Source organism: Numida meleagris, chromosome 1 (assembly GCF_002078875.1).
Source record: "Numida meleagris isolate 19003 breed g44 Domestic line chromosome 1, NumMel1.0, whole genome shotgun sequence".
Taxonomy (NCBI): Eukaryota; Metazoa; Chordata; class Aves; order Galliformes; family Numididae; genus Numida; species Numida meleagris.
In genome coordinates, this window is record NC_034409.1 from 164,160,751 (window position 1) to 164,180,715 (window position 19,965).

The 19,965-nt window shown below is 38.2% G+C and overlaps 1 protein-coding gene across 5 annotated transcripts in view; it reads left to right on the top strand.

The window, feature by feature from the left end:
* The window catches only part of DGKH (diacylglycerol kinase eta), a 167,604-nt gene extending 149,483 nt beyond the window's left edge, over window positions 1-18,121 (top strand). For 3 of the 5 annotated variants that reach the window (XM_021375075.1, XM_021375084.1, XM_021375100.1), the window contains 3 exons: window positions 228-336; window positions 1,765-1,895; window positions 7,336-18,121. In XM_021375075.1, coding sequence (XP_021230750.1) covers window positions 228-336; window positions 1,765-1,895; window positions 7,336-7,425 — 330 coding nt within the window. In that variant the 3' untranslated portion in view covers window positions 7,426-18,121. The remainder of the gene's footprint in view (window positions 1-227; window positions 337-1,764; window positions 1,896-7,335) is intronic. The other 2 variants (XM_021375093.1, XM_021375104.1) reach the window with 1 other exon arrangement.

The window sequence follows — 19,965 nt, forward strand, 5'->3', positions numbered from 1 at the left end:
TAAGCTTAGGGCATGTTTTTATTGTGTATTTTGTTCCTTCCATGAAAATGTTTTGAATGGTTATTTAGGAAATGAAACAGAAATGGAGATAAATCCTGATATAATGCTTTACAGAAATAAAATTTGGTCTTAGTTTTTGAGATTAACTATGAATTATTGTCTCAAGTATGCTATTTAATTACAGTTAAAAGGTAATTAGAAGTAACTATGTCTATTCTTTCATGCAGGATCCCCCTCTGGATTATGCTAAAAGAAACAACAGAAGTACAGTGTTTCGCATAGTGCCAAAGTTTAAAAAGGAAAAAGTTCAGAAGCATAAGACCAGCCCTCAGCCTGGTATGTGTTTTAAAATTAAAAGAAAAATAGTAGCATTTGAGCAATATGTAATTTTGTGTTTAGGTGGGTTTTTTTCTTCCTTTTTTTGTTTTTTTTTTTTGTTTTGTAAAAATTGAAATGATGTACTCCACAAAAGTGAAAACTCTTGACCCTGATAAAGTGAAAGGCAACTGAACTAACTGGTATTTTCATTAGGATTGAGATTTCCTTCGATGCATTTAGAAAGCATTCAGTAGCATCCTAAGACTTTCAGATGAACCAAAGAACTACTGCAAAAATATTTACGTAGCTACTTTTTTGTCATGAAATAGGACCTGTGTCTTCGCTGATGGTTACAGTTGATTAACTCATAGCAATACAAGCCATACACAAACACATAATTTCCCCGTGAAGCTTCAATTCAGGATTTTCAGGCTAGTTTCAGAAGCTGTGTAATGCCTTTATCACACTGGTTTAATTAACCAGTTATTCTTAAATTTCAGATAAGTTCGAATTCAGTGAGTAGGGCAAGTCAAACAAAAAGCCATGATAATCAGTACTGATATTTTAATTAGTAGGAGCTGAACAAACTCCACTCTCCTCTCTTCCCTCTGTTATCCATGAACTTACTTCCTTAATATTATGTCCAGGGGTTAATCAGTGATCATATGGTCCTAAAACTGTTTCTACATCTTTGTCTTTTTCATGGACAATCTGCAAAATCTGCAAAATTTTGCCATCGTTTATTAGACTTTAGATTTCAGGTTAGACTTCAGATTCACTTCACTGTAAAACTAAATCAGCATTGGATGATGTTGCAAAATTGTACCAATAAGTAGCATAGCTGTTCTTTAGGACTAATGTGGGCAACTAACCTTAGAGAACAATGTTTTACAGAGAGCTTATTCATGGCCTGTGTAACACAGAAGCTTAAAGAATACTTGTAGCATTAATTAGTACCAGAAAATGTTAATTAAAACTGGACTTGCTTGCTGCCATTGCTATATATGAGGTATGGTTTATATATTAATTTTACCTGTTGATTAGTTTTTGAAGGCTTTCTCCTCTCCCTGGATGATTACTAATAAATTAATGGTATAAAGCAGAACAAGATTAGACTTTGCATCACTGATCCAAAGATGGTTTAATGTGAATTTTTAGAGACATGAGGTTTTAAAGGCTTTACTGAAGAAACCGTAGTAAAGCTGAAAGCATGGCTGCAAAGCAAAGAACCCCAACTTTGTTTAGATACTTTCTCATGTTAATGGCTAACCTGTAACCTGCATGTAAAAAGGAAATTGTCGTTTTTTTCTGGAAATGACACTTCTAACCTTTCCCTTCGCTAGCACGGCAATTCTACTCTGTTTTCCATTCTCTTTGGCCTAACCTTTGCTTGTAATGCATTTGAGCATGTAGAAATTAAGGGGGTTTTGCTCTTAACTTTGGTAGTTCAAAAATGGGGCACAGATGAAGTTGCTGCTTGGCTGGATCTGCTCAGTTTGGGAGAGTACAAAGAAATCTTCATCAGCCATGACATCCGAGGCTCTGAGCTTTTACATCTGGAAAGGCGAGATCTTAAGGTATTTCCTTTGTGCTACTTTTCTGCTGTTGACCATTTTCTTTGACAAAACAACAACCAACTTTTCTTCTTTCCCTGCACTTTTTATATGCTTGTAGCTTGGCTTACACTGTGCAAATATGCAATAAACTAATATGCGCTATCCTTTGGCCTGAATTTCTTAGTGCTGAATTGTAATTTGCAACCAGAAATACCTGTGTTATGAGAAATTTCCTTTTTACACCTTATGTGGAATAACAGTATTATAGTTTAGAAGGCACAGGAAAAGTGTGTTGATATCTTACTGACATCAGTGTAATACGTTATCTTCAAGAGATCACTGTTTCCACTAAACAGGATCAGTATGGATCAGTTTCTTAGGCTGTAATGATGATTTTGAATATATCTCCTGCAAAGTCAGCAGCTACAAGCAGCTGACCTGCTTCAAGTGATTTATTATGCTTAAATTGGATAAAGTAGGTGTGGGAGAGACAAGGAGCTTAATAAATGATGGCATTGGACTTACATGGCATTGGCGTTTGTGCGTCAAAGTAGACTTTCACAGTAGCATTTCTCATTCCCAGCCAATTTCTTCAAGCTTTTAGCTATACAGATTTAAAAAAGAACATTTTCTTTGGTCTTTCTGATTGCCTCAAAGTTTAGCAGAGAGAAATATTACCTAGCAGTCTGAGACGGTTATTTGAGCTTGCTGGTCTTTTTCAAGAGTGATCTAAATGCATCCATTATATGTAATAGAGGCCATATCTTTGGGGATTCTTTACATTAGTTTTTCCAGGAACTCGGTAGTAATGAGTTCTTGATAATGTGTTTTGCAACTGCTTATAGCATGTAAGAGAGGAAATAGGATACTGTATAAATAGCAAACATTTACATTTAGGGTGCATGTCATCACTCCAGCCACAGTGCAGTAGTTTCCAGATACAGGCAATATTTTCATGCAGATGAGCCATTTTTCGTGTAGTTTCTTAGATAGTTTGAAGTCCGGACAGTGTAAAGTAGTGCTTGCCTTCTGTGAGAATTGCAGTAGAATGTAGCTGCTGAAGATAGCTGTGTCTGATACAATGTGTCTAGTTGTGGTATATTATTTCACCTTTTGGTACTAGATCACATAAGCTTCTTTCTCTGGAAGTTAAATTCTTTTCTTTCAGGATTGTACAAAATAATCTCTCCCTGCAGAAAACTACACGGCAGTCTCTCCAGGCAACCAACCATAGTGCTCCAGTGGGGGATGTTACATTGAAAGCTTAACTGGGAAATTTAGCGTCATACAATGTAAAATGTTGCTAAAATGTTAAGGAATATTTATAAAAATAAGATGTCAAGTTTGTCGAAGTGAAACGAATAGAAAAGTTCGGTTGGAAAGGACCTACCAAGATAACCAAGTTCAACTGCCGAAGGTGGTGGTTAAGACCAATGATAAACTAAACTGAATTTAAGAAACAGAATGTAGCACTCATCCTGTTGATTACAGAGGGTAATGATCTCTGCAGGTAGCTAATTAAGGGTGGCTCTGGGGCCCTGTGTTTTTCAGACTAATAACCTGAACTAGTGTCAAGGTAGAATGTGATGTGTAGAACGGGAGGTCAAGAGGTCACAAGCTGCCCTGCTAATTTTTTCTCCATTTGTCTGTTGATATGTGCAGATGAGTCTTCAGTGCTTCTGTGAGCAGTACTCTATCTACAGCCTCTCCTCCACTGCAAGGCTTGTGCTTTCTGCCAAATTAATTGGCATAGTCATCGATTCACAATCTCTGAATCCATGTGCAGCATTTACCCCTGTGACCTTTCAGGTCTACAACAGGAAAAATAGTTGCCCATATTAATTAAATCCCTTGGGCACACCTTTCTGTGTCAAAAGTAGAGATGAAAAGCAGTAAGGAGAAGGCCTTGATGAAACTCTCTTCTCTTGCATTGCGTCACCAAACTAGATTGATATTTTGAAGAAGTGGGTAGGATGCATGTCTTCATATACCTGCATAGCTTGTGGACCTATTCTGAGTTAGCTCTATGTATGGCAGATGGCAAATATTCGATGAGGAACCAGATACTATCTATCCCCTCCAGTAGCACCCTTTCTCTAGCCTCATATTCCTGATTCTAGTTCGGGCAGTCTTAGACTTTTACAACCATTTGATTTTCTTTCCATTAAGGAAAGGCTGGAAATTGTGAACTGGGCTGTAGAAACTACAGCAAGAGGGCTCACTGTGATTTTTTTAGCCTTCTTTCACAATTAAATTCATTTAAAACTAGGCTCTGAAATAGGTGCTGGCATTCTTAGCATTGACAAGCTTGTCTCTATACATACAACTTAGTCATAATCAGAACTGTAACACATGTAGTAGGACTAGGGAGTTGTCTCCTTAGAACTCCATAGCAGTGTTGTCTTCCATGAAGGTTTTCCGTGTCTTTTGTCAGCTTATTGAGGAGTGGAAGTTAGGCTGAAGTCTATGCTGAGGACTGCAGCATCTCATCTACGTCTTTTGTAGTATCATGTGTAGGAAAAGTTCTTGCATGGAAAATGGTTTGCAAGATTTCCTAGTCTGTAGGAACATGTGATGTCCTTTGACACCGGGAGTACCAATAGGGTAGGTTCTAATCTGGAAGATGTTAATAGTAAGCCCTGCTTATATAAAATGCTCGGTACTTTTACACTAGTGGTACGTTCTACCAATATCTGTGGGGCAGACCTGGAATAAATGTGTTGTTGACTAAGCAGACAGAGTGCTAATCACTGTTATGTAATGCGGATGAAAAACTCTAGCAAATTGGTGCAGTAATTTTCATCAGCTTCTTCTTGCTCAACTTTTTTATCGAGGATATTTTGAGCCTTCCCTGCTGAAGACATACGGATGGTAAAGTGGGTACAGAGAGGACAAGGAAAGGTTATCTGGTAGTTTTAAGGCCATAGCTAGGAAGAAATAAAGGCTGTTTTCTTCCTCAAACTCTGGCTAAATATCTTTGGAGAACATTTTGGGAATGATGCATGGAAGGCTGCTGTAGCAGCCCTTTTGAGCCTGAGATGAGAGAATTTCTGCAAACTTCCCCGAATCAGTAGTAAACTGAGATAGCATCTAGTGTCAAGAATGTGTAACTCCTGATTTCCTTCAAACCAGGCTATTACACAAACATTCAGAGGCTGGGGTTTTTTGTTGTTGTGTTTATTTGTTTGGTTGGTTTTTATTGTGGCAGAATTTAACATAAATTGTGGTAAAACTCTTGAGATTTGCTGGTCTCATCTACACTATAGGAAGTTCAACTAAGATGGAAACAAAACAAAAATCTTTTGTCATAGGTGTTGTTGATACTTTGTGAAGGTTGGTGGAAAAAGTGGCTGAGTTTTCTGGGAATTTCATAATATCAGGTGTTTTTTCTGGTCTTTGAAGTCTGACAGTGTGCTGCTATGTTGGTTATCCAATAGTTCTACTCATGAAAACTGTTCTGAAAGATTTGAAAGTTCTTAAACTTTAATACATGTGGCTTCTTGTAGTTTGGAAAGTATCCTACAGGTTTTTCATTGGATAGAATTTCTGCCACAGAGCAACAGGAAAATTTCAGTAGTTTCAATACATCTGCATAGTTTTGATTCATTGGAAAATTAACATAATTAACATTAACATAAATAAGAAAACAATCTCCAGCTTCAAATTCATGATGAAAAAGGTCAACATCATTGTTGGATGAGTTTAACATGTTTGCAAACATCTACTCTCTTACTCTCTTAACTTAAAAATTGGTGATACTTTTTATTTTATTATTTATTTTATTTTATTTTTATTTTATTATATTATATTTTTGTCCACAAACTGAGGTGAATATGCATTAGTGGAAACAAAATATAAATGCACGTGATGTGGAAAAATCAAGTTTTTTTCTGATAGTTTTATGAACAGCACTCAGTTTGGGGACTTGAGCACACTGTGAACTCTTTAATGTTGACACCTTTGTGCCAAAGTGCTGTAACGGATGTTGACGTATTGAGGTATTAACAGTTTTCTACTGAAATAACAACCATTTTTTTTTTCATCTCTGACATTACCTTAGTTCAGTCTTGACTCTGAAAATTAATGCACCTGTTTGATCTGTGCATTTACCCCAAAATAATTAATTCATGCTAACCTTTTCTTCCTTTGATGAAATGCAAATGCAAAGTGAATTGCACACTTTTAAATGATGTGCACTGCTGGCTTTCTGAGGTTCCTGCGGCTGTAGAAGGGCAGAGGAAGCCTTTATGTAAATTTTTCAAAGAATGTTCTATACGGTTTCATTTTTCATTCTGTATGAAAATAATTATTTCAGGCCATTTATTCAATTCCATTCCTTTTTATGTCTTCGTAGTGGAAAATACTAAAATGAAAGGATTTTTATTTCAGAAGGATAGATAGAGAAATTTGTTAAGACTTTTAATTAATCACAGTCTGTTTAAGTAAGTTTTATTCTACAAATTACTATACTATTTGAATCAAGCTCTTGCTCAACATGACCAACACAAGGATTTTAAAGAGTTTTTCAAAGCTGGGTTTTACAGGCAACAGAAGCTGGTTTCCACCAACATCAGTTGAAAATTCATTAGTGCAGTTGGGGATCATTAACACAGCTGGGCATCCCATTTTGTTTCTCTGACCATTGGACCAGTAAAAATTGGAAAAGAATGCTCTTTAAGCTGTTATTAATGCTGGAAGAGTTTTGCTGCAAAAATTTCTTGCCTGTTGTCACTTATACAGAGATGGATCCAAGAAACTGATACTAGAAATACTTCAAGTGATATGTTTGCATCAGCAGTGGCTAAAAGAGATTTGCATTTGTGTTTCTACCATTTCTTTTAGAATGTGATTGTCATGTCTCTGAGAATATTTCTTCCAGCTCTCTAATCATCAAGGCAATCCATGTTAAGAGGCTGAACCATTTTAGAATGAAAAACAAATGCTTACCTTTTCTATTGCTCTCTGAAGGGAAGTTGTCCTACATGCCAGCAGACATTACATTCACTTTCACTTGAGAAACTGGAGATCTATGTACTGCTTGGTTAAGAGAGACATAGGGGCCACAGATCAAGTAACATAGCTGGACAGAAGCTCTAATCCATCTCATCCTGCCAAGCATTTGATTGCTCTATTAGAGAGGAGGGGGAGATTGTTCGTTTTTCTAGAAATTATGAAGGGATTTGTACTTAGAAGTCAAGCGAAAGATATTTTTGAAAGACTGCAGTACTTTTGGTTATGATTATTGCAGGTAAGTAATTTTCAAACAGAGGTAATACTGTGTGCTTACGCGTTTTTTTAGGTGACATTTGCTAGAGCCATAGATTATTTTCCAGTTAATACTGATTGCAGTTAGCACATTTCTAGGCATCTTTTGCATGGCTAGATCATAGTCGTGGCCTTTGAAAAGAAAAGTAAATAACCTTTCTTCTTTTTGTCTCCTTTTTTTTCTTGATTTCTGTAGGACCTGGGGATAACGAAAGTGGGTCATATGAAGCGAATTCTCCAGGGAATTAAGGAGCTCGGCAAGAATACCCCTTTGTCTGAAGTGTAATTGTGCTGGTACTCTCACAAGAGAGAGGGAACATTGCTGGAGAAGCGAAGCTGTTGCAGGCACTTAGCTGTCTTTGTAGTTTACTGTATGGAAGAATAAGCGCTAGTGTGCTCGTACAGGCTAGCGTTGCCGAATACTAGTATGGCGAAGAGCTTGTTGCAAGAGCATAAAAGAATTTGTGCCAAAAAAAAAAGGAAATGGTTATACATTCTGTGAAGGAGTTTTCTTGGTGTTCACACTTGGCCAGTTCAGATAAGCACATTTTGGTAAATCAGCTAGTTGATGGTGAACTGCGCGGACTGGAAACTATATCAAGAAATGATCGCTTTGCTTACGTGCAGCTCAGTATGCCTCTCTTACAACGCAGCAAGATGCCGCCGTACAGCACGAGGTTGTCTGGTTGTCCTTCCTGGGCACAGATCCCCTACAGCTTCCTGTGCAGGAGCCTGAGAGGTGGTCGCTTCCAAGGTTCCACACGTGGGTCTGGCAATGCCTCAGGTACCAGGCGCTCACGGGCCACGCAGGACGGGGAAAGATACCTTATTGTACTCTGAATGCCAACTATAATGCATGGTGTGCCTGCCTGACTTGTCTGTCGTTCCGTTGCATGACACATCTGATACTTTAAACACTTGAACAACTTTTATATCGGTTTGAATGAGAGTTAATTTATTACTACTTGAGTGTCCTTTTTCGGTTCCAGGCACTTTTCTATTCTTCAGTGTTGTGTTATTCCTGAATGAGTTCTATGGCAAAGGATGTGTGGGTGTGGAAACTTAGCATTTGTGCCATATTCAGCAAGTTATATGCATTATATATGATTGAGACATTGTACAGTTAGATTTTTAAATATACCATGTACAGAAGGTATATCAGGTAACTAACTTATGAGTATTTTTGAAAGACCAGTACCTCACAAAAATACCAGTTGGCTTCCTGCATGGAAAATGATAAGGAATTTTCTCATGGTGCATTTTAATGTAGTTATCCAGTTATCTTAAACATCTGTAGCATATCAAAGCTTTTAGGAACTAATGGTTTTATTTATTCTGCTGTGCAAAAAGCAGGTTGAAAGATTAATGAAAATTTCTTACAGGAAAATTCGATAAATTTATCATACGTAAGAAAAGTGATAAAATGTAGCAGCTGATTTGATTTTTGTGGGGTCAGCTTTTACTCATTATTAATTTACTATTAATTTAAAAATGTGTAAGTATGCATTCCTTTACAAAGGCATCAATTTGTTTGTCAGAACTCCTACATCAGTAGATCATAAAAAAATTAAGAAAGAAACTCTAAAGTTTTACACTATGCATGCAAATATGATTCACATGCAAACTAGTAATCTGTGAGTGTTAAAAAGTTAAAAATGAAAACCATCTTTGTTTAGTAATTGTGTTGAACTAGAGTTTATAAGGCTATTTACAGTTTACTTAAAACATAGCTTCATAATTGAATTTCCTGGTTAATTTCTCACAAAGTATTAGTCTAGTAGAACAATAACATGCATATATCTAGGGGCTAAGACATTCAGAACCTACTTAAACGTCTGAGATGAGATGATACTGCATCACATGCCAGAGAACTTGCACAGAACTGCTTGTCTCCTTGCTGTTCCGATCTGTGCAGCATTCCCACACCAGGAACTCTTGATTTGTGCTTTATTGAGTATCTTTGTCAATTCTTTCAAGCTAACAACTATGTTAATATCTATTTCTGTTTTCCTAGTGGACAGCAGAGTAAGGTTTCATTTATTTTGTCAAAAACTTTTTCCTACTTAAAGGGGACAACGCCAAGTACCACAGCCAGATTTTGTCCTCCCTTTCTCAGGAGGATGATGGGATTCATCCCTTGGAAAGATGTGCTCCCCTCGTTTTATTGCAAGAAACATTAAAAAGGAGGAAGGCAAGCTTCCTTTATATCCAGTTATAGCACTGCATGTTCTTGCTGCTATAGGTTAAACCGTCACCACTCTGGGAGCTTTGTGGACATAATTGATTGTTCTGGTCAACAAATAAAAGTAAAAGGCAATGTTCCATTAGTTTTTGAGTTCAGTAAAAAACAAAAGCCACTCACCAAGTGACATTATTTTCATGCTGTTGTATTAAAAGCATATACAAACAATGGAAAGTTTTTTTTTTTCATGTACTTGATGTTGACCCCTTTAATGATGATCAAATGTCATCTGTCAGGTCTTCACAAGTTATATTTCCTTTTCTCTTTGTTTCTTTGTAAGCTAAGCTATATTTTAATGTGTGGCACAATTCTAATATGTCAGTGTTGTGGTTGACTATGTACTTAGTCCTCCTGGTCAAGTCGAGGACATAATTCATGAAATAACTTTCTTTGCTTTCCTGATCGTAGGGATTCACTCTCACCATAGCTTTCAGTCTTGCTATATGCAATGAGGTAAGATGGGCTCTAGAACAGGATCAAGTTAAGGCCATGTGATGATGACTATAAAGGCCTACACTGAGTATAAAAAAAAAATGGGAGATGCTTTTAGGCAGGGAGAATGACCACACATTGTTTTGGAATGCAACTTTCTTTTGACACTCTTCAAATTACCTCAGTATAGGACAACTTGTCTTTACAAAGGTCCATTTTTTTAAATGACCACCAAAGAATTCAATTCCAATTGTCCTAAAGCAGAGGGTTTTCTTTAAAATGTGCAACTAGAAAAGGTATTTTAAGCATCAGTTATGCTATATTTAGTAGATGTCCAGGAGAGCACATTTCATGCGACTCTATGCCTTAGAATAGTTTTGAATATCAATTCCAAATGTGTTGGACAAGGAGGCTGGAAATATTTTACAGGATTTCTCTATTGAGGTCATGGTTAAAAGATGTGTCTTTTCTCAAGAAAGATTTTCGGACACAATGTTACTATCTCATGTTTATTGTGGATTTCCAGCTATTGTTTTTTTCCCTACTGCTCTCAAAGTCCCAACTCCTAGAACTGAGGGCACATGTAGTTTCATTTGTAACACAATTCTTTGTAATTTAATCTCTATGCTTAAAGCACTTAAGGCATACTTCCTATCATTTCAGCACAAAGAAGGTAGGCGACTTCTGTTGACGTAGTTAATTTTCTGGAAAACTAGTTATCTCTGTAGCTTTTGTGGAGCCTAATTCAACATGCTAGATTCATTAAGACAAAAGTCACTATATAGTATTTACTGGATTCATTTTTTTCCATAGTCTAACACACTTAACTCCACTGTCAGTCAGTGTACCTTAAAATCCATGAAAGCGATGCCAAGCAATCAGCATTTTTTGAAGTGGATGGTGTTCATGCAGATGAATGTGGCTACACTTGAAAAAGAAGAGGAGAAGCAGGTTGTAAAATGGCAGCACATTGCTCAGCGTGCGTTTGTTTTTCATCATCTTCATATAGATTTTTCCAGCTTATTGTATTCAGGTGTTGTAGCAGTCTCTGATTTGGGTGATGCAAATACTGCCTTTGTAATACATAATGCCTTCTTTTTAGAAACTGGATGACATCAGTCAAACTTGTGTTTTTAGGTTTTTGATGTTTATTTTTTTTACAGTACTTTAAAGAAAAGCTTGTGCAAAAACTTTTTTATATGATGGCAACTGAAAATTTTATTCATGATCTAATTTTATGTATTTCCCCTTAGACATCATTTTTTTCTCCCAAACACCAATTTCTGTCAAAGAAAAATATGTTAAACTTATGGAAGAAGAGTAAAATGGAAAGCAGCTGATTAAAAATCCTCCAAAACTATGGACTATGTTAATCCAGTATTCCTTACGTTGGGACAGGAGTAACTCTAAGTAGTAAATAGAAAACATCTTTCCCTCTCCATCCCTGACCAAAGAAATTCAGACTGAAATGTTGTGTAATTATAATTCAGGCAAGAGGAATTGATTTTTTTTTATAATAGCCCATTTTCATATTTTCCTCTGCTTTTTGTATAGAAATACAAAACCTGCCAATTGTTACTCTTTAATTGAACTCAGTGATGCTAATTCACTTCATGAAAAATTCATAATGCCTTGATAATGCTTAGATCTTATTACAAGGGTAAAATAATCCCTGTTTCTTATTGCATCTAGTTTTCTTTTCTGAAAGATTGGCAGAAGACCTTTTCACATGTAATATAAAATAAATACATAAAACAAATAGGAGAGGAAATACAGCAGTGTTGCTTTTAAAATAAATTTAAAACTACATGTCATACATAGGTAATTCCACAATGGACATGTAAGAAAAAAACCTCCAGACCCCAGTGATTCCATTTTGCTCGATGCTTGCTGTTAATGATTGCATTACTAATATTTACTGCTCTTTTTCCTTTGCTCTGCCCATACCTCGGAATTTTACTTTATTGAATATAAGTTTGACGGTTCTTTTAACTAATAATTAGCAGTGTAAAGTCTATTTGTGAAAGTTAATGTTACAAGCAATGTGTGCTGTTGAGGATAACTCTGCTGGAGGAATATATTTTGCTTACAGCCATCAGGTCACTTGTGTAAGTGAGATCCACAGAAAACTGTATGTAGTTTTTCTTCTATTTTTTCACCCCAATGTACCTCTCAACTGCATTGTCCTGAGTGTTACATTTGTGCCATGGGCTCTCTCATTTTTTGTTTTTTTTTCTTAGATTGTATGTTTTGTGGTATGATTTTCATATCATTAATTCTGATGCTGCTTATGCTCACTGCAAAGATTTAATGTTTGCAGGAACTGTACATGACTGTGTGTTTGTCTTAAGAAAAAGGAGTTTTTGATCACTTGAGGAAACCAAGGAGTTTGGACAGGACTTAACTCTGCCTGCTGCATCTTCAGAGTTGAATGGTAGCGTCAGCAGGATTGATAAAGCATCACGTGGTAATTATCAGCTGAAGACCTTTACTGGTTGTATAAATTCCTGTATTATATAGAGAACATAGTGTGGAACTCGATCTTTTTTACAAAAGGAAAAAAAAAATTTCTACTTCTTTTCTACTACTGTTGCATTAGGTTAAAAAGCTCTGTTAATGGTTAGCTTATGTACTTGAAATGCTCATTTCTGCCACACAGAAGCCCAGACTGTTTCTCAGAAAGTGTATTCCATTTGGAAGCCATCTGGAGAGTTCCAGGAGGCCATTCCTGCAGCTGGTTGGAGCTAATACCAATGCTCATAGTGACTTTGGTAGGCTTAAAGTGATTGCCCTTGAGTTTATAAGCAAAGGAAATGTTTTTGAAAGTTGCATTTTTGAAGTCTTTGGAACTAAACTTAAAATTTTATCATAGAATCGGGGACTCGTAGAATTGTTTGAGATGGAAGGGACCTTTGAAGATCATCTAGCCCAACTCTCCTGCAATGAACAGGGACATAACATCCTCTATTATCAGTAATAATAATAATAATAAAATATTAGCACTGTTAACAGTTTGGCAAACCAGCAAATTCTGGCAGCTATAGACCTGAGAGTATTCCTGGACAAATTGCGATGAATTCAGCTGCAGTGGTTAGAGAGCTTCCACCTTCAGAGCAATCAGCAGAAAGTATGTGTATTCGTGTGGTATAATGATAAAAATCTGTTGCAAATAATCAAAAACCTTCTCTCCCAGTTGACCCACATGCTTTTTATATAAACATCTGGATCAGATTTTGAGTCCATGTAACCTGTTGCTTGTATTTTCAAGGGCAGAATAAGCCGGTGCATCATTTATATTTAACATGGGTTGTGCCTGTACTGATGTTCCTGTGCTGCTTCCCAGCTCCTGTGCCTGGATAACTTCCCTGTTTGGCGAGATGAGACCCTTGTGTATTCCACTGGTTCCATTCCAAGCAGCTGGACAGGCGATTGGAGTAGAGCTGTAGGGTGCTCCATGAGCTCTCCTATATTGACAAAGGCTTCAGGCTCCAAAGTCTCGAATAGGCTAAAATCCTCCAAGTTGTACGCTTGCAATCTCCACTGAAAGCAGTATGAAAGGAAAAACAGTATGGTATAAAGTTTAAAGCCGTGTGATTTTTTTTTTTAATTAACAAAAACCTCCACGGTGCCCCAATGCCTACTGTGAACATTTAAAAGGAATTAACACAGGGAGTCCTACTTTGAATGAACTAATTAGATTGGAAAACTGTTTAGTTATTAATTCATAACCTGACAGTGACATTAACATGACTGTTAACATAACTCCCCGCATTAGCTGAAGTAAACTTTGTGTGGGACTATGTCTCATTGCAGCTGTGCTCAATTATGTGAGATGAAGGTTGAGAAAAGCTGTTAGAAACTTCCTAGTATTGTTTTTCCTGAGAGGGAGAATACGTGTGCTGGCAATATGGGCAGGTGGGGGTCTTAGCACGATTTTTAGGAATATCAGAGCTTCTTCTTTTGGACAATTTCCGAGTGCTTACAGTGAGCACATAGAAGTGAAGATGCTCGCCCAGAAGGTTTCCAGTGGCCAAGATGCCATCTCTATCTCTTGAAATAGGCATTTGAATTATACTGCTTAGTCAGACTTCATTGGATTTTGTACAAGCATCTGTCAATTGTGGACATGCTTCCTCGTTTGGATTTGTGTGTCCTTAAAATGTGCACTTTGAAAAACACGACCGTCCATATAGGACAAAATTACCATTTTTCCTGTCTAGCAGCACAGTTTCTGAACTTCTCTTGAAACATTCCCTCCATTAGCCACTGTCTTCAATCACGTCCTTTGAGTCCTACAAGAGGGGCTTCCCTAGAGCTGCCAAACACGTACCTAGTAATTTAGTTTGCTGACGTCTGTATGTCAAGAGGGCCTTTTTCTCATCAAAGGGCAGGATTCACAGCAGATTAGATGTGCCATAGATGTTGTTTGTACTTAAAGACTACAAGCCATTGAGGACTTCTGGGAGAGGAAGAGGGCCTGATCTTTGCAACAGAGATTTGGTGTTTTTTCATCACTGTCCTCAAACCCAAGTAATTTAATGACATCTAATACTGGCAGCTTCATGTCCACATCCATGCTGATGGCAAGCATACCAGTTAGTACAAAAAAAACCTCATGATCACAATAGAAATAATGTCAATTTTCATGATCTGCGGGGGATTGCGTCCGGAAAGCTAGAAAGTTTCCATGGTCTGTAAAAGAAGGAATCTTTAAATGAGAAGTGCTACAGAATTGCATGATTTTGTTTGCAGTGTGTGTTCTGGCATGTAGAAAGAATAGCTAATTTCTTCTAAGTGTATTACAGAGGCGCTCTTTTTAGCCAGGCTTGTCTCTTCAGCTGGTATTCATTATACAGGTGTGAGCCAGTGCTGTAGTAACATTCACTTATTTGCATGAGTGAATGCATAAAGCGCGCAAGTAAGTGATGCAGAATGCGCTGCATTCAGAGATACGACACTGTTGTTTTCTGCATGACTCATATGTTTGGGTCTGAATTATGTTTTGAAGCCAAAAGCTGAAATACGCCGTTTTCACCTATTTAAAAAAAAAAAGTACTGATGAGAGAAGGAAAATACTTAACGTGATTTGCTCTGTTTTAGGTAAATAAAAAATAATCACAGGCACACGGGGTGGTTTAGGTTGGAAGGGACCTGTGGAGGTCATCTGGTCCAACCAGCTTCTACTGTTCATTTTCACTTGGTCCTGTTCACCCTACAGGGAGATTTGTTGTCGTTGCGGGTATGCAGAGTAAGGCCATGGATCTGTTGGCACTTAATGCACACGCTTGGCTTCAAACAGCACTTTGGTCCCTCTTTGTTCTAGCATTGATGTGTAAGCCTCCAGAAGATGTGGGTGGGTAGTTGTTCCTCACGTGAAGGTTGTCTTCAGATTGATCATTGGTGAACTTCTGAATGCCGTACCTACGAATGTTGTTCTCTTGCCAGTATTGTGTGTGCATGCGCGTGTATATGCAGTATGTAGTCGGTAGTGTGTGTGTGCGTGCACACCTGTACATATATATGTATATATATATAACCCTGGTTTTGCCCAATGTAAGGACACCAGCTTGTGTGTAGAGCCAAAAAACTTAAATATATACAATGCTTGAGATGCTGCATTGTTTTTATGATAATATTTTTTATATGAGATGAATGGCAGGATGTTTACAGATGCTTATTAGTATTTAACTTATACAGTGGCGTGGCAGGATGTTTATGGTTGTTGTCAGCTAAGGAATTGTACAAGATTCTGGGTGAAATTTTGGCTTTGTGGGAATCCTTGGCAAAACTCCCATCGACTTCACAGTGGCCAAGATTAAACCCCTCTGAATCTGTTGTTTACCGGCTGTTTTCCTACTGTGATATTATTGTTTTGTTTTGAATGAGTGAAATGTATTTATTTTTCCCAATGTGAAATTTGCAGTTGCTATTTGGATTTTCCTAGAGAACCTGCGAAACACAGCACGTGGGAATATATGCCTCATCGAATGTACAGACTTTTTCATTGTTCTGGTCCTTGAATATGTCTATGAAAATAGCTTCTAAAAGAACTTTTGTACGATTTAATATGGAATCTTCTAAGAATAGATCACGTTTCACATCTCTCTACAAAGTTGGCATGTAGTGTGGTAAGCGAAAATGAGGAACTATTTATTGGTGAATAGAAAGATGTCCCTTCTTTTTTCTATACCTGCTGATTTCCTACAGCTCGCCTGGCTCTGCGGATCTGGAACGAGTCACTTCAAGTACTTTATCCAGAAGTACCTTATCTAAAAACATCCTTTTTATTCTGTACAGCTTTAAACTTCTCAAGACGTGGAGGAAACTTCAGAGCTAGTCTGAAGGATGACTTTTAATATTTCACGAGTGAATACAATTATGCAAATATTAAGTAAGTGGAAGGGTAAATCAGACAACTGCTTGATAATAGAGAAGTGGCTTGTTTAGAGACAGAAGGATCCGTTCTTCAATAGCAGCAGGGAGGAAAATTACTGTAACACAGTGCTTCCTTAAATCCCTTTCCAGGGTATCTTTTAATTGTGTATGCTCTGAGTTTATTCTTCCTGTAAAAGGACAGAAGGCTGTGAAACGGCCAAATAAATACAAATTCATTTCTTCATCTAAGGCTAAAAATATTCTTTTCAAACAAGAGCTGTCATGCACTTTGAAAAATACGCGTCCAGGACAGGTAGGTTTGTAATCATCATAGGTAGTCACCCCAGGGACACGGCAGGACTTGTAAAATGAGGTATTTATCAACAATATTGTCAGTATGTTATCATATTACCCCATAAGGCTCATTCTGAAGACCTCTGTACAGAACACCCACCACCCCCCGGCATCTTTTGCTATACTTTTGTTTAAGAAAGGGTAATATTCCAGTTCACACTCTTCCCATTGCTAATGAAGAAGGAAGCATGCAGCTGGTTGAACTTCCCAGGAGTTTGTCTCTCTTAGCTATAGAAACCTCAAAAGAAGCAGCAGTGGTGGCAAGCAGCCAGCTCCTGGAGGATGCGCAGGGCTCTGCCTGGGCTCACCGCTCTGCTAATGTACATCTGACATGGGCATTAGTGGGAGCAGTTGGGTGCCCAAGCGAGCAGACAGCTTTCCTTTTGCATGCTCTGTGTCTTTCTGTAATTATAATCAGGAATGGGCTTCAGGACTCAGTGTTATTTGTCAGAAGGGCCGTGACGGGTACAGGATATGGGAGGGGATGAGGAGGGTGGGCAGGCAGGGGCCGCAGGTTCTGCTTCTGGCTTCATGTACTGAGGGCTGGGGCAGGTCGGTTACCTCTGTGCGCCTCTCCTTCTGTGCCTGTGGGAGGAAGGATGCTCACCACCTTGTACAGCCCCTGAGACCTATAGAAGAGCAGTGGTATACAAGTGGCTAAGTTTTACTGACACTATTCTATGTAGCATAAATAACTTTCGTCCATAACACTGCAAAAATTGCTTTTTTTCTGGTTTCGGCTCTGAATATTTAATGACCTACTACATTCTGAGTAGTCAGTTTTGAAGCTTAGCAATTGCTATAGTACTGCAATTACACACATAGCGGGCTCTGTTTGCTGCAGAAAAGAGTAAACCTTTAAACTGCCTGACAAAACTTGCCAATGAAGTATATCTAACAGAGCAGGGGTGTCACTTTTGGCTTTATTTACTTGTAATAATGGTAAGGAACAGTGAATTTTGTTTGTTTACATACTGTTTACAATGGCACAGTTTTATTTTTAATATATAAAAACAATTGAGGTATTTATTGCATATACTATTTTAAAGATGTTTTATGTGTTTTCACCTTTGGAATATATTGTTACATTTCCTTGTACAGATAATTTGGGTGGCTTTGTTAATATAGTTAGTAATTTTTATGACTACTAAGTGACCAGTTTCCCGTGCCTTTTTATTGTTGGATGCATGATTACATATTTATTATTGTATGGAAGTCACTGAGATGTGTATTTTTGTATTCTGCTGGAAGCAATGGTTGATTTTATTGTACATGATAAAAGATGCCTTCCATAACGGGCGCTCATACGAGATCTTCCTTCTCAAATAAACAGAATGCATTCAATGTACGTAAGTCTTTGAATTCTTTCTGTGTGTGGAAATCGATGGAGATTCTTGATCATTACACTGAATTTTAGATGTTATCCACTCGAAATGTGGGCCGGTAGCGATGTCGTCAGACCTGAAGCAAAATTCCCCACTGAAATCGATACAGTAGTAGCTCCTTGGCACAGTGTAAGCCTTTGTAATCCAAAAGAAAACTGTGTATGTTAAAACTAAATAAAATGTGGATGAATGACTACCAAGCATCATTTCTGTTCAGTCTGCCACACGCTGCACTAAAATTGTTTTAAATTGCAGGCTTTGAATGCAGCCTTTGAAAGCACTTTATATGGCTACGTGCGAGGCCACATGTAACTTGTAAGTAGGTCACTCCACATGTAGGTGTTTACATTTGCAGGGATCTTCCGCTAGGTCTTGCTGGCATACAGCATATTAAATGTAAAAATAGACTTACATTTGCATCCATAGTAACAACAGCCGTTAAAACATAATATACAGTAGTGCCCATTTCTCCAAGGTCAGCAGCAGTAAAACAAACACATTTTCCCTAGCGGTATATGCTGAACCTCTGTTACACCAACCCAGGTAAACAGTCACTGGAGTTTATTCCATGCCAAGACCTGAAGACAGAAGGCGATTCTGCAGGCAACCATCAACTACCGTGTTGTGGGTCAGTGAGCTATTAGGCTAGCACTTAGCTCAAGGCGTGATGTGAGAGTAACTGTGATGGTGTATGGCAGAAGACGAAGCGCAGCGTACATGAACTTAAGCCCGTTGTTTGGGGCAAGTCCTGGAGCTGAGATCCTGCTGTCCTGATGTGAGTGCATGTGTGAGAGGCGTGTTTATGGATAATCTAGTTTGTTTAAAGGTCAGAGCTGGAAGTTTTAATGCACAGTGAATTCCAGGTGCTTACAAATCTTGTAGCATTGAACCCTGTACTTAATTTTTAGTGTGTTTTGTGTGTATTCCATTTCTTTACCTTACTGAAAATGATTGGTTGTAATAATCAAAACCATGAGATAAATGAGAGACTATGGTATTAGGAAAAATAGTCAATAGGCTGAAGTAGAGGATACAACTGGGGATGGAACTCTGCAGAGTATGAGGAGACTGGATATGGTGGTGCCTTGACACCATGAATTCCCTAGAATTGCTTCTGGCAGTCAGACTGAAGAAAAATAGGCTTCACGTAGTTCATCTTGCCTGTATGTCAGATCTGTGTGAATAAGAAATCCAAGTCTTAAAAAGTGGTTTTGTTATAAGCCTTAACTTAGGAGATGTACCTCATAGAATCATAGAATCACAGAACAGTGGGTTGGAAGAGAACTTAAAACCCATCCTACCCTCTGCTGTGGGCAGGGTTGCCATCCACCAGCTCGGGCTGCCTAGGGCCCCATCCAACCTGGCCTTGAATGCCTCCAGGGATGCAGCATCCACAGCTCTTCTGGGTAACCTGTGCCACTGCCTCACCTCCCTCTGAGCAAAGAATTTCCTCCTCATATCTAATCTAAATCTAAAACTATTCCTCCTTGTCTAATCGCTATCAGACCATGTAAAAATTTGGTCTTCCTCCTGTTTATGAGTTCCCTTTAAGTACCAGAAGGCAGCAGTGAGGTCTCCCCAGAGCCTTCTCTTCTCCAAGCTGAACAACCTTTCTTCATAGGAGGGGTGCTCCAGCCCTTTGATTATCCTTGTGACCTCCTCTGGACCCACTCCAGCAGCTCTGCATCCTTCTTGTTCTGGGGGCCCCAGGCCTGGATGCAGTACTGCAGATAGGGCCTCACGAGGGCAGAACAGAGAGGGACAATCCCCTCCCTCTCCCCGCTGACCACCCCTCTGTTGATGGAGCCCAGGATACTGCTGGCCTTCTGGGCAGCAAGCACACACCGCTGGCTTGTGTCCAGTCTTGGATAATTAAAAAAAAATCCTAGTTAAATGGGTGAGCTTCATACTACAATGTATATTTTAGTAGTTGTGGCATGTAATCAATTCATTAATGCCAATGACAGTGAATTCTTGATGATAAAGACTTTGAAATCGTGTTAACTTTTAACTCCCATGACAGAACTCATTAAAATCT